Source organism: Penicillium odoratum (genome assembly GCF_028828045.1).
Source record: "Penicillium odoratum strain IBT 22623 chromosome Unknown utg000004l_segment0_segment0, whole genome shotgun sequence".
Lineage (NCBI taxonomy): Eukaryota > Fungi > Ascomycota > Eurotiomycetes > Eurotiales > Aspergillaceae > Penicillium > Penicillium odoratum.
Genome location: NW_026643146.1, coordinates 1,545,364 through 1,558,141, shown reverse-complemented (window position 1 = coordinate 1,558,141; position 12,778 = coordinate 1,545,364). Strand labels below are relative to the sequence as shown.

General features: G+C 45.6%; 5 protein-coding genes across 5 annotated transcripts; 2 read left to right on the top strand and 3 right to left on the bottom strand.

Moving 5' to 3' along the window:
* Positions 1-823: 823 nt before the first annotated feature.
* N7520_004851 (hAT family dimerization domain-containing protein) lies at positions 824-1,564 on the bottom strand (the record flags this gene model as incomplete). The annotated part of the gene is made up of 1 exon (XM_057138785.1): positions 824-1,564. The coding sequence occupies one exon, from the start codon at positions 1,562-1,564 to the stop codon at positions 824-826; it is 741 nt and encodes a 246-aa protein (XP_056996992.1).
* Positions 1,565-3,645: 2,081 nt separating this feature from the next.
* Positions 3,646-4,308, top strand: N7520_004850 (dual specificity protein phosphatase family protein; the record flags this gene model as incomplete). The annotated part of the gene is made up of 1 exon (XM_057138784.1): positions 3,646-4,308. The coding sequence occupies one exon, from the start codon at positions 3,646-3,648 to the stop codon at positions 4,306-4,308; it is 663 nt and encodes a 220-aa protein (XP_056996991.1).
* A 384-nt stretch (positions 4,309-4,692) lies between these two features.
* N7520_004849 (uncharacterized protein) lies at positions 4,693-6,433 on the top strand (the record flags this gene model as incomplete). The annotated part of the gene is made up of 5 exons (XM_057138783.1): positions 4,693-4,951; positions 4,998-5,211; positions 5,260-5,594; positions 5,659-5,840; positions 5,921-6,433. The coding sequence occupies 5 exons, from the start codon at positions 4,693-4,695 to the stop codon at positions 6,431-6,433; spliced, it is 1,503 nt and encodes a 500-aa protein (XP_056996990.1).
* Positions 6,434-7,751: 1,318 nt separating this feature from the next.
* Positions 7,752-8,747, bottom strand: N7520_004848 (uncharacterized protein; the record flags this gene model as incomplete). Its single annotated transcript, XM_057138782.1, has 2 exons — positions 7,752-8,370; positions 8,536-8,747. 2 exons carry the CDS (start codon positions 8,745-8,747, stop codon positions 7,752-7,754), a joined length of 831 nt encoding a protein of 276 aa, XP_056996989.1.
* A 1,112-nt stretch (positions 8,748-9,859) lies between these two features.
* Positions 9,860-10,711, bottom strand: N7520_004847 (pyridoxamine 5'-phosphate oxidase family protein; the record flags this gene model as incomplete). The annotated part of the gene is made up of 2 exons (XM_057138781.1): positions 9,860-10,599; positions 10,648-10,711. The coding sequence occupies 2 exons, from the start codon at positions 10,709-10,711 to the stop codon at positions 9,860-9,862; spliced, it is 804 nt and encodes a 267-aa protein (XP_056996988.1).
* Positions 10,712-12,778: the final 2,067 nt, after the last annotated feature.

Here is a 12,778-nt window from a genome sequence, read left to right as displayed (position 1 = left end):
CTACTTCGGTATCTGACACTGATACTGCTGCACAATGGTTGAATTCATAACCTGCAGTTCGCCGAACTGTATGGATCGGGACTCGTCATCGAAGCTAGATGTAGCAGGTCCGTTTGCAGCGTTGCATCGATTCGGCATGTTTTCGAAAGCTGAGGTGTAATTCTGTAAGAGATCTTTGTACGCTTCTGTGAGCAGGTTGGGCTAGGTGGTGCCAGAGGTCTGACCGAGATCGCTGAGCACAGTCGAGTAGAACGACTTCCCGTAGATATCGTATCTCTTTGTAGACATCCATGCCGAACTGCAGATTTCTTTAAAAAGATGAATTCTGGGCCCACACAGTCTTGCCTGGTTCTATTTGGTTTTAATCCTTTTAGGCCCCTCTTCACTGCCATAATTTGCTGAAACACGAGGTCTGTCACAGATATTGGAGTCTCTTTTACACAGACATCTGTCATCCCTTGAAGCACTTTCTTTATTCCCAATGGCGATTGCACTGCCGAGGCAGCTTACAAGTCGACAAATTGAGAGGGCAGCCAGTGGGCTGACCAACTTGACAGTGGCATTAGTACGTCCACTTGCTTCCCATCTTCCTATAGCGACTACCGGTATAACTCCAAATTATGGTATTCGCCGGGCGTATGTCCCTATTCGTACCAATGGGTCGCGACCTCCGTTCAGCGTCCTACCTCTGCGGCGCATTTTTCCTTTAAATCTCCTAGAGAGCGAGAGTGCTTTGATCGCACAGCAGTTCTATTTGACAATTTATGAATGTATAACCGGGGCATCGCGATGAGATTCGTCTACCAACCCCGACCCTTGATCGCTACCACTTATAACCGTTGCGAATTAACATCAGCATTTTTATGGTATCCCCTTTCAAAGAATATCTCCGGATGCCTAGCACATTCCTCGCTGTGCTAAACACACTCTCAACAGCAACTTCAGAAGCCGGAATCGCTAGGTAGTCCCTGGCTGCTACTGCCATCCGCGGATACTCGCCCTTGTACATCTTCCACCAACTCCAGAGCCAGTTCTGGCCGGTGGTGTCTGCGAAACTGATCGGAGGGGTATCGAAGTACTTATCAATATCTGAGAGCGGTGGATCTCGCGCCTGCAACTCCTTCAGCATTCTAGACTCCACATCACTATGCTTCGGGGAAGACGACTGTGATGCAGCGGCATAGTGCTCCAGGTTGCTAGTCGCGTATACCTGATGGAGATTGGTGCGGATCATTTCCAGAATCACTGTCCCTGCATTGCCATCTTGAAGTTCCCGTAAGACCATTTCACTTTTGACTCGGGGATCCAAGACGAGGGCAGTGGAGTAGGTATCGCAGTCGTCCATAATGAAATAGTACTTTTCATATTTCTTCATCCCTTCTTTCACTGCAGCTATGATATTTCGATCAAGTTTTGCGAAGTCATCATTGCCCTCCCTCACGTCATCAAGCAATTCGTGTAGCTCATAGGAAATTAGGACTGCTAGGCTGATTTGTGGATTACGTTTCGAAATGAACAGGGTAAGCTCGTTGAACTTGTGAGGTACTGTGTGAATCTGTCCCATTCGTGACCAATCTTTGAGAGTGAATGGCGGGTGTTCCTCCTAAAGGTTCAGGAACTTTTTGACTTGTTGCCTTGACTTCAAGCCATCGTCGACCATGCGAAGTGTATCGTAATTTTGTATTCAATGAATCTGTCTGGGGGATTGTTGAGTCTGCAACTTTCCCTCCTTTTCTGTCGGCGCTGAAGACTTCGATTAATACAAAGAGCGAGGATCCGTAACCTCCCTATAGCTGAGTGATCAGTGATCAAACGGTTACAGACAGCTTGTGCTTGTTGAATTGTCTCCGGCCGTACCGGCCCAATGTCTTTCACAATCAGATTGAGGACATGAGCCAAGCAGCGGATGTAGCTGTCGAGCCCTCGATAGAGTGGTGCTGGTATCGCTTCCTCCACCCTAGGTCGGTCGAAAAGAGAAAAGTATAACTCCGAGGCCATGGCCTCATTGTTACTGGCGTTGTCGCCTGTAATGCAAATAAGCTTGTCCTCGAGACCCAACTCGATAAGCATAATTTTCCACTGCAATTGCCAGATTTTCGCCGCTATGAATGCCCTGGAGTTCGGCGAACTCGAGTGATTTCTCGCAATACTCAAATTCGTCAGTGAACTAGACTTTCTGTGGAGCTGTGGTTGTTTACTTGTCCGGGGCATGGTCTTGCTCTATTGTGGGCTAGTCTGAAATGCGCTAAATCTGCGCTGCGCTGACCGAAATATCACGTCCTTCAATTCCAGGGTTGCACTTAAAAAGGCCTCGGGTGCATCTCTCAATATATTTTTCGCAATGACCGCATTAATCTAGAAGCTTGAAGTCCCCGAAAGTATGCTAGGCGGTGCGGAGATGTACCGTTATCCGTGGTTTGAGATTTGAGTAATCTATCAAGCTGAGAGAGTCATTTCATTAACACATCTAAGATTGTCAAAGAAGGTTGAATTCAATCAAGCATCCGTAGAAGGCTCAGTATAATCTGAACTAGGATGTTAATTTCACCCTCTATAATATTAGAGACACAGCAGAAGAGGGATTCTTTACAAACAACAACAAAGGCAGACCTTATAGCGTGCTGCAACGCACTCCAGGATACATCTTTCAATATGAGATCTCTCATTGGAACAATTGAATCGATGGTGGGTAGGGTTCTGATTATTGTTCAGGGTTGGATGCCGACTTGCTTGAAACGATTGCTCAAATGCAGGCGGGTGTTCAACGGTCGAGTAAGAATCCCGTTGAGCTGCAAATTATTCCCCGAATCCATGATAGTGAGCTGCGCGATATGGCAACCACAGCCCGAATGACGATGATTGTACCAGGTATTTGTTGGGAATACCAAGGCGGCCTGTACACCAGAAATGCTGCAACGCCATGGAATCCCCGCTATGTCAATAGCGCGAATGCGTGCCACAAAATCGCCATGAATGGTTCAATTGTGCAAATTTTACTACAAATTTGCCGACAGAAGACATCTTTGGAAATCTGGAGGAGATCTACGATTCATCGCAAGCATGGCACTCAATATGCTTGCTTTCTTGACTGCTTACAAGGTCAAACAGTTTGCATATGACATTATGAATTCCCAGGGCGGTATTGTTCCACTCCTGGTATGGGCGATCACGCTCGGTAACGATCGTGATAGCTTACCTGATGCGAAAACTAGGCCTGTCTCTAGAAGTACAAACATATATGTTCGCTTAAGACCTGTGATAGATTTAAACGCGGGGGTTGTACATAAGCTGAAAACCTGGGAGATGGCAACGATGGGAAGATTGAGTGCACAAAACATCACCGATATCTACAACCAACAAAGAATCTTACGCGTACTGTTAAAACACAGGCTGTCAGGTGTCTTCAATCGCTGCTTACTTCTATCTCTTCTTTTTTTATTTTACTCCCACCTCACTGATCTACATATTTTGAATAGTCAACCATACAGCCTTTCTCGCACGGTGTACTCAAAATCCCTCTCGAGTATCTGATATCCGACTCCTGACAACTACAAATCTTGAGGTTCTCAAGAACCAGGTAAGCACGACGGCCAGATTCAGTGAAAACACGGCAGGAACTGACAAGAATGGAGATCAAAGGTGAATATGGAGCTCAAATCTCGCATGACCCTCATTGTCCCTGGTCTCTACCTTGGAACTGCTGGGGCCGCACGCGACCCAGAGATGCTTCGAAAGAATGGGATCAACGCAAATGTCTCTCTGACTCATCGTTGGAGCCGATCGTGGGACACAGTTACAAGAGAAGGAGGGGTCTCAAAAGACAGACACGTTTGGTTTGAATGTGCAGACTCGCCAACACAGGACCTCCTTGTTCATATGCGGAAAATCTGTTACGCTATCGACCGAATGGCGCCCGCCACCCTTACCTCATTGACCTCCTTACCTGTCGATGACAAACAGAAAACGAATTATGCACCGCCTTGTGCTCCAGAGGGGATCCTAATCCATTGCCGTTATGGAAAATCACGCTCGGCCACAATGGTTGTCGCCTATCTCATGCGCAAATTCCGCCTTCCCCGAGACGACATAATGAAATACGTGGAAGTCAAACAACACATCAATCCAAACCCGGGTTTTATGAGACAACTTGAATTCTGGGAAGAATGTGGGCACCAAATGTGGCAGGATTGGCTTGAAACTATTCCGAAAGCGCCATACAAAACTTGGCTGGAGGAGCGGGCTGTCGTCTTGAAAGAACAAGGATACACCGAGAATGACCAGCAAGTACGCCCATATCTACGTTTCTGAGCCAAACGTGGCGGTTTCAGGAGCATACCAAAAAAGTAGCACAAGTTTATGATAGCAAGATATCTACGATATTTATGAAGTTCCGAGTTCATTCCTAAAAAGGACAAAGTGGCCAATCATACTGTATCTGTGGGGCTGTGTTTGACGGCCTGATCCTTCAGGCGTCGATAGAAGCCGTCTAGATTAACAAAGTCCACACACGAGGCTTATCCTCGTCGACAATCTCTTCATTGTCTATAACCATCACAATATCACATTATATTCTATATGATCCTTTCAGTCATTATACTATCATATATATTCCCCTCTTGGCTGTGTACACGTCAAGAGAAATAGCCAACTTTGACCTCAACATAACATCCAGTCAATCATTTTAAATTGGAAATGCCTTTGGTCCAATACTCGGATTCTGAGTCCGAACCAGACGAGTCAGACGTTCAGACTCCGCCAGCCAAGAGGTCCTGTCTCAAACAAGCCACCTCGGGCAAGACATCGACTATACCTCCACTTCCAGCGGCATTCCATGATCTATATGCCTCAACTACACGCGTCAGCACTCAAGATGATCCGAGTCTGCATGGGGGTCGAAAACGGGTGATTCCTCATGTTGAAGGCAACTGGCCCACTCACCTGTACCTTGAGTGTAGGTGCCTTTTCCATTTTGATGGCTAGTCACTAATCCTTCTCAGGGTACCCATCGAAGGAGGAGCTGTTACTTCTTGACGATCTGATACCAAATGCCTCAAGCTCACATCCAAAGATTCAAAGTTTACTGCATAGCGACCTAGGCGCTCAGCTGCCACTCCACATCAGTCTATCGCGACCAGTGGTTCTTCGCACCGAACAACGCAGATCGTTTGAAGAATCGCTACAAAAGAAAATCGAGGAATCTCAAATATCTCCGTAAGTCTAAGCCTTCCTGTATGCCGACCAGATAACTAATTGCTTTAGATTTGTCTTGACGCCCGATGGCCTAAAATGGGTTTCCAACTACGAGCGAACACGCTGTTTTCTTGTGCTCCATGTTGCAAAGCCAGAACAAGACAGTCTGAATAGTCTATTGCACCTTTCTAATAGTGTTCTGGATCGTTTCAACCAGCCCCCTCTCTATGCATCGCGAAATACTCCACTCACCCAAGATTTCTCCGATTGTTTTCACATTTCCCTTGCATGGACACTGAATGAACCCAGCCAGGAAGATAAGGACCGTGTTTCAGCGACTGATCTCAAACCACTACAGCATCTTAAGATTCAGTTTGATGGCGTCAAGGTCAAGATTGGGAATAGTGTCGCGAGCATACCTCTACCAATGGACAAATGAAATCAATCTAATCTGAATTCCATTTACAGATCACGCCATCATAAAATACTATAAAACTAGAATGAATCTAAACATTTTGATGAAGTACACATTTTGTTTGGTGAGCTGCAGCGCTGCGTTACGTAACTTCCAGTCGCGCCCGCGTCGCGCTAAAACCTCTCCTTTGCAATCCTCGCAGAAACCCACGATGCAGATTCCAACAGTCACCCTGGTAAGATGGCACCCCTTTTCCGATATTCGCCCCCCATTCATACCCCTGAGCTTGATACTAACAGATGTATCCTGTTACAGGAAGATCTCCAAGCTTTCCAAGCGCAGCACTTCCCGGGACAAGAAACACTCATCGAGCCGACAACCGAACCTGAATATGGCGACGATGGCGACAATGGCGACGATGAAGACGATGAAGACCTGGGCTACTACCCCGACGGGGTGAAAAGGACCCTGACTGATGAACAGATCCGCATCTTCAGACACAGTGAGATCCACGCGTTACTCCGTGCAAGACAACTTGAACAAGATAATGCCGAGTACGAAGCTCGTCAAGAGCTATCAGAAAAGGATGGTACCACCGTTGTGGAGACAACATCAACCAAAACGGGTACTACATTCAAAAATGACAACGAGGACAAGACAAACAAGAAGGAACAGAATTGCTCTGCTCCGAAAATGTCCAAAAGACCAGCTGAGCACGACATCGACCTTAGCTACGAGGAGGACCGCCAGTCACCATCAGTAAAAAGACCTCAACAACCCAAGCACACTGCATATCCCGGGCGAAGGATCATTTCCTACGATGACTGAGTGGACCAGAAACGAGCATCCTAGGTGGGAAACAATGTATCGTGGAACGGTGAAAGGGCATCTCATCATGGCGATGTCCTGTGGTCATCTGATATTGTGAGTCTCTCAAGTCTTTTTCCTTGCCTTCCTCTCCTCTAGCATGACGAAATATTTCATCCTTAGTCGGAAATGCCATACCATCTACGAATGTGTAAGGCTTTGACGACTATAATCTTCTCTCTGAAATGCATTTCTCAAAAATCTTTGAATTTATGTCCTCCAAAAAGAGCTCTTTTGCTGATTGTCAATGTTTTTTAAATCAGTTTACAGCATCGAAATGCGGCCATGGCTCGAAACAAAATGCGACGAGTGCACGTTTCAGACCTACCCTTGTTACCTCTCATTCGGTATACCCAGATTGCTAGCCACAAGCCCTGTTCTAGGTCCCTTGCTACTGCGACTAAAATTGGGCTCGTAAATTCGGATGTATCCGTCCTTACACTTGTCTCCACCCTCAGCGCTGCATCGAGCCTTTTTCACTTGTTGAGTTTGGGTGCTTGACCCTTCCCTCGAGCAACTGGCGATGAAAAGCAGGCATGCCAGAACTTCTTCCACCTTGGCCCATGTAAGCTTCCGGTGATCCGAGATTCCAACTGGTTTCGATCTATAATGGCACGCTGCAAAACCTGTGGGTGCGTGTCGGACAAACTGCGAAGCAGAAGCTCAATGAGTCACAACCTATGCAGGAGGGTAACCGCTTAGCGGCCAATGAATTGATCGAAGTTGTATCAGTTGCTGAATATCCTTAGCGGCGCTGTAAATTTATTCGACCTGTTACTTGTCATCATACTGGCGTCGTGTGTTTCTTAACATTTCAACATAGTCAGAACATACATTTATGGCAGTGCTGGAGTGGACTATCCACAAATTACGGAAAAATACCCGATTATGCAGCGATTTGCTACTGTTGTCGAGAAAATCACGGAAGCAATCCAGGTCTTCAGTTCCGAGCCAACAGAAACCAACTCCTGCGCGTCTGACACAGCTAGCACCTGCGTACGCAATAGTATGAGTTAGGTCAAGAGACTAACTAATAACCGACAGCATATGCTAAATTTGATTCATTTTGAAGATTTTTTGGACACTTTCAAGATGTTTGGACATGATAACGCTATTTAAGAAATAATCTCGACGAATTCAAATTTCTCCTTCATCATTTGCATTATTTGCCTGCCAAACAAGTTCACCATGCCTGATCCACATTATGATACCCTCGCGACGATCCCTCTAATTCTCCATTCACCCTGCTCTCTTCGACATCTGTATATTTGGGTCCACCTTACATGCATTGTCCAATCATGAGCATCGGATCGAACATACAGTTTGCACTGCAACACATGTCTTGCGCGGTACAATCCCTTCCAATGTTGAAGCATATATTGACATCCTGGTTACCTTGACCAGAACAGATGTCCCGACTGCATCGTGCCTCTCCAGATATCTCACAGCACATCGTGCCTGCCATACACTCCGCAGAAGAGGAACATAAAGCATTGAGTACCCGCTTCGGCATACACTTCATATCACCATCTATTTCAGAGCAGTATCCCTCGCGGCATTCATGGTCTTCAGTGCACTTCTTGCCAATGTCTGTGAAGCGGGCTTTCTGACAGGTCATACCCATTTTCTCAGAGCAGAAGAGATGACCTCCGACGTTGAAGTGGCATTCATGGTTGGAGTTGCACTTATCGCCGACACATTGGGACATGTGCATGCTGGAGGCGTGTCCGTTGCTATTCGAAACTTCGGTCGAGGCGTCGACCATCTCGCACTTCACACTCTCGACCATTCCGCCGATGTAGGAGGTCATTGTACTTTCCTCATGGGGACGGTCAAACATTCGGTAGTGCGAGCGATCGAAAATCACCATCATATCCTGGCAGTTTGAATCACTATTTCTGTTAGTGTGTACTAATACAGATGTGGATATCACATGCCTGAACATAGTGCACACGGCCTTCTTGCCTGACATGGTGTCAGACTCACATGGGATATACATGGATCCGACATTGTGGTATCTGAAAGGGTTAGCGAAGTGCGAGACAGAATCTCGGCCGACCTACAGAGCATCCGTGGGTTTAAGCATCTGGCACTTGCCGTCCATAGGGACCTCCTTTTGGATACTCCATCTGCCATATCTTTCACTTTCAAACATGCGCGGCATGTTATTGGGCAAATCCGACATCCTCATTTCGGCCAACTCATCCATAATGGTCGCAACCACCCCTGCAAAGACAGACAGGGGAAGGGAGAGGAACATAAGTTTCATAGCCATTGCGAAGTTCTCGATAAAAAGCTTTGGATTTTTGATAGCGGTGGTAGAAACCTTAATAGAGGGACATCTTGGAATTTATATTAAAAAGCTACATATCCCGAAGCTACCTCTGATATACATTTAGCCTTCTGTGCACTTGATTTTCTACAGTATAACGAACGGGGATCCTGGGAACAGCGTGTGACACGAAACTCAACGGCACCGAAGAATCCGGGGCAAAGCGAATGGCTTCTGCAGCCGTTGAACGTATCCAATGTGATCCAAAGAGGCCGATTCCAGGAGTTCTGATGAGAAGTCTTAGAAATGAACCCTTGTATTTCAAATATGGCTCAGACAGGTCAATCCGCTCCCAACAATCGGCATTCTGCTTGAAAGTGGACTTGATCAACGTGTGGGACACGGATGACTTGGTGCAACCACCAGGTCGATCCTTGTCGGTAACAACTCTACTTCACATAAAGTATTTGAATCTTGGCTTGATCAGATGCGTAGTTTTCACCTGATATTTTTACTCAAGGCACAACTACGGGTTACCTCCAGGGATACCTATGCCGATACGTAGTTATTACATTCGCTCATTCACGGTAATATCTCCTTACCGGGCTTCAAATGTTGATTGGTGAATTATTTTAAGCCAGTCATGTAAGTTTTCACATACCGGAGGCTCACCAGATGGCAAACTTGATTTAACAAAACCTCAGCTGAAGCTGATTACAAGTTTACAATCAAATCCAAAGACCATCTCCTCGCCTGCACGAATATGTGGCACGCTGGAAGCCGGGAACTCATCTAAATTCCGATGTTTGCCCTAGTATCAGCTGATTCATGGGAGGGTGTACAGCGACACGAAAACCCACATGATAAACTGTAAAAATATTGGAATGTGGCCGATCACTTGGAACTGGAGTGGCTTACTCTTGACATACTTCTCAGTGGTAAAAGAAGCGGAGGACCCTCTCAAGTGGCGTTTGGCGTAACAACTTGTAAAAGTCCAGTCCCGATGTTTTCGGTTTTTAACTTGGAATAGGTCAATGTAGTTACACATAAATCATGGAGTCTTGGATATTAACAATTCAGCCCACGGCATTTGAATATTGAAAAACTAAAATGAATCAATTCTTTTCTTCCGGAGGCAACTCAACATGGACAGCGCCCTCAGCATAGGCACGATTTTGAGCATTCTTACTCGCAATGAACGAAGTAATGTGCTCAGGCACTTCAGAAACCATATTTCCATCGCTTGGAACGGGCTCTCCAAACGTCTCCCAAACAGGAACCATACCCGTCCAAATGCGATTGGTAACATCACCATTTTCCGTATCCTTGCGTAGATCAGTCACTCCACCGTCCCGAATCTTGCCACTGCCACTAACAACCCTGACTTTAAGAATGACAGTAGACGACATTTCCGCTCGGTCGGGCGGCACCCGCGAATTATCCCAGCGATCCGCGACAACTGAGTTGGTAATTAGTTTCATGGCCCAAAGCTTCTCCTCTTCCGACGTGACCAGTGTTGCATATCCATGCAGTACTGCAGAGCGGTAGTTATAATTATGAGAGTTGGGAGTAAGAGATAGCACTAATCCATCGACTCGACTCGTCGCAATACAGATAGGGAGACCCTGTCCGGTATCGGAATTGCGAGCTAAATTCATGATGCGCGAGCTCACGTAGCCGTGTAGATAACATTCAAGTGGCTCGTCAATAGCTGCTGATGGATAGTCGAATGATCCCATTTGCCCGATCATGGGGAGGATGGTGGGAAATGGATCTTCTGGGCCCGGGTTGAATGACACATGGAGCACTTGGGATGTATTGATGATGGAGTGGATCGCACCCAGGTCGTATGTTGCTAACAAAGCATTAGATACTGGCAATGGTAGCCTTTTAGTTCACGCACCACGATGCTTATACCGATTCACCGTATTAGAAACACCCTTAGGGTACATCAATGTTCGACCCATATTGCTTGATTTTGCCCTGGATTCAGCCAACAAAAATAAGAGAAAGATATGGAAGTTTTGAAATCACAAGAATTCAACAACCTTTATATGCCAGTCATGATAAAGTCAAGATAGGGTAAACTTCCGACACGCTTCCAAGCACCTACTTGGGCATGTCCACCCGAGCCAGAGTTTCCCGTTGCAAGCGATTGGTCTAGCACACTACGAATACAATGTGCACACATGTTCAATTTAAACATGAGGGGTGTCAGCAATGTCCAATCAGCGAGCCGTGATTGGCTCTCCTCACGCGCAGGAATATTATGCCCATTATGCCCAGGCGGAGATCATATTCATATCACCATTGTGCATCAACTAAAAGCATTCCACCGTGCATTTTCGCGCGGCGCATAAAATAACGAATGTTCCTAGACCTAAAGTAGTTACCTCAAATTATAGCATGTACCTACCTAGTCTCCTACAAAGTATCCCACTCAGTACCTTACCATATCCCCTACCCTGTTTCCTACCGTATTAGTTACTAATTAAACTATCAGCAGTTTAGCGTAAGGGTTTAAGCATAGCGATTTCCTTCGGGTGCCCAGGTTCGAATCCTGGTTGCGTCGATTGACGCAATGGCGCAGTGGTTACCGCGATCGCCTGCTATTCAAGCGCAGCTGTTGAATTTTTTTTTGGACATTTATGCTTCGCAGGTAGGAGGCAGGGTGCTCCGCAAAAGGGTGCCCCGAGGGGCAGCTGCCATAGCTAGGTCTAGCTATCTATGTTAGTCAGCATATTATGTACATAATCCCTTAGCGTAGCGTGCCCACATACCACCCCATAGGAGGCTCTGGAGTGGGACAAAGTCTAACTCCCCCCGGCGTTAGACAGACAAACAAACAAACAAGCCGTATTAATTAAATTGGTAAAGGGTTTTCTAAATAAGTTCTTCTCAAGGTAGAATCTGAGTAACCTCTAAGTATTAGAATTGAGCGCTGGATTTATCCTTTAGTAGATTCCCGACATCGTCCGCACAATATTCCACATTCTCCACCGTTTGGCTGCTGCTCTATCCAAATTCCGAGCCGCTACATAGCGGTGGCGGTTGCGTAAAAGGCAGCTCTGTTGTAAAACAGATACGTGCTATCTTATCTCGGTCGGAGTTCAGCTCTATGAGATGATAACGACACCCTGGCTGATGAGGCCCTAACTGTGAATATAAATGAATAAAGACTTATACCAGCTCTATTATAAGATCATTACCCTATTACCGGGCTAAGCCTCGAAATGGGCTACGCGGTCGCGTCTCTCCACCTCTTCTTTTCCCCCTTTCCTACCTAACCACCCAACCAATATACCTATTAACGAAGAAATAATAAATCATACCCTCCAAGACACCTCCCTACGGACTACTGCGGCTACGTAGGTATCCCACGAACCACATTACAACAAAGACGAGAAGGTATCCAAAATCGACGTGCTAGCCACACACAACAACAGCGATTATCACTAGACTAAGAGGAATCCCTAACTAAATAGATAATTGAGCAGGACGCCTAAGGATTTCCACCCTTATATATACGTACACGAGAAACAGCAACCAGCGTTCTTCTGTCCGGAGGAGATCATCAGCCACTTATTAAAGCCTAGCTCCCAAAATTTATCCAACACAACCTAAGTATTAGTTCTTATATTGGAAGACAAATTAATGCATCTTAAATCCAGGATACATAACCTGAACTAATTAAAGAGTTCTATAAATTTAAGAACATCAAGAGTCAATATGATATTATACCGGGGAATATTTGGAATATAGATAAACATAGAATTACTTTTAGTGTCTATACGAATTCCTAAGTCCCTGGAAAAGCTAGAAAGAGAAAAAACTTATGTGAAATTACTAGAAAATCGAGAATAGGTCTTAATTATAGAGATAATGTCTGCTCTTAGAAAAATAATTCGTCCCTTAATCATTTTCAAAGGACAAACACCATAATCATCTTAGTTTCAGAAAAATAATAATTTAGATTGGCTTTATACTATACTAGAGAATAGACAGACTTCGAAATCGATTAGATTAGACTAGTT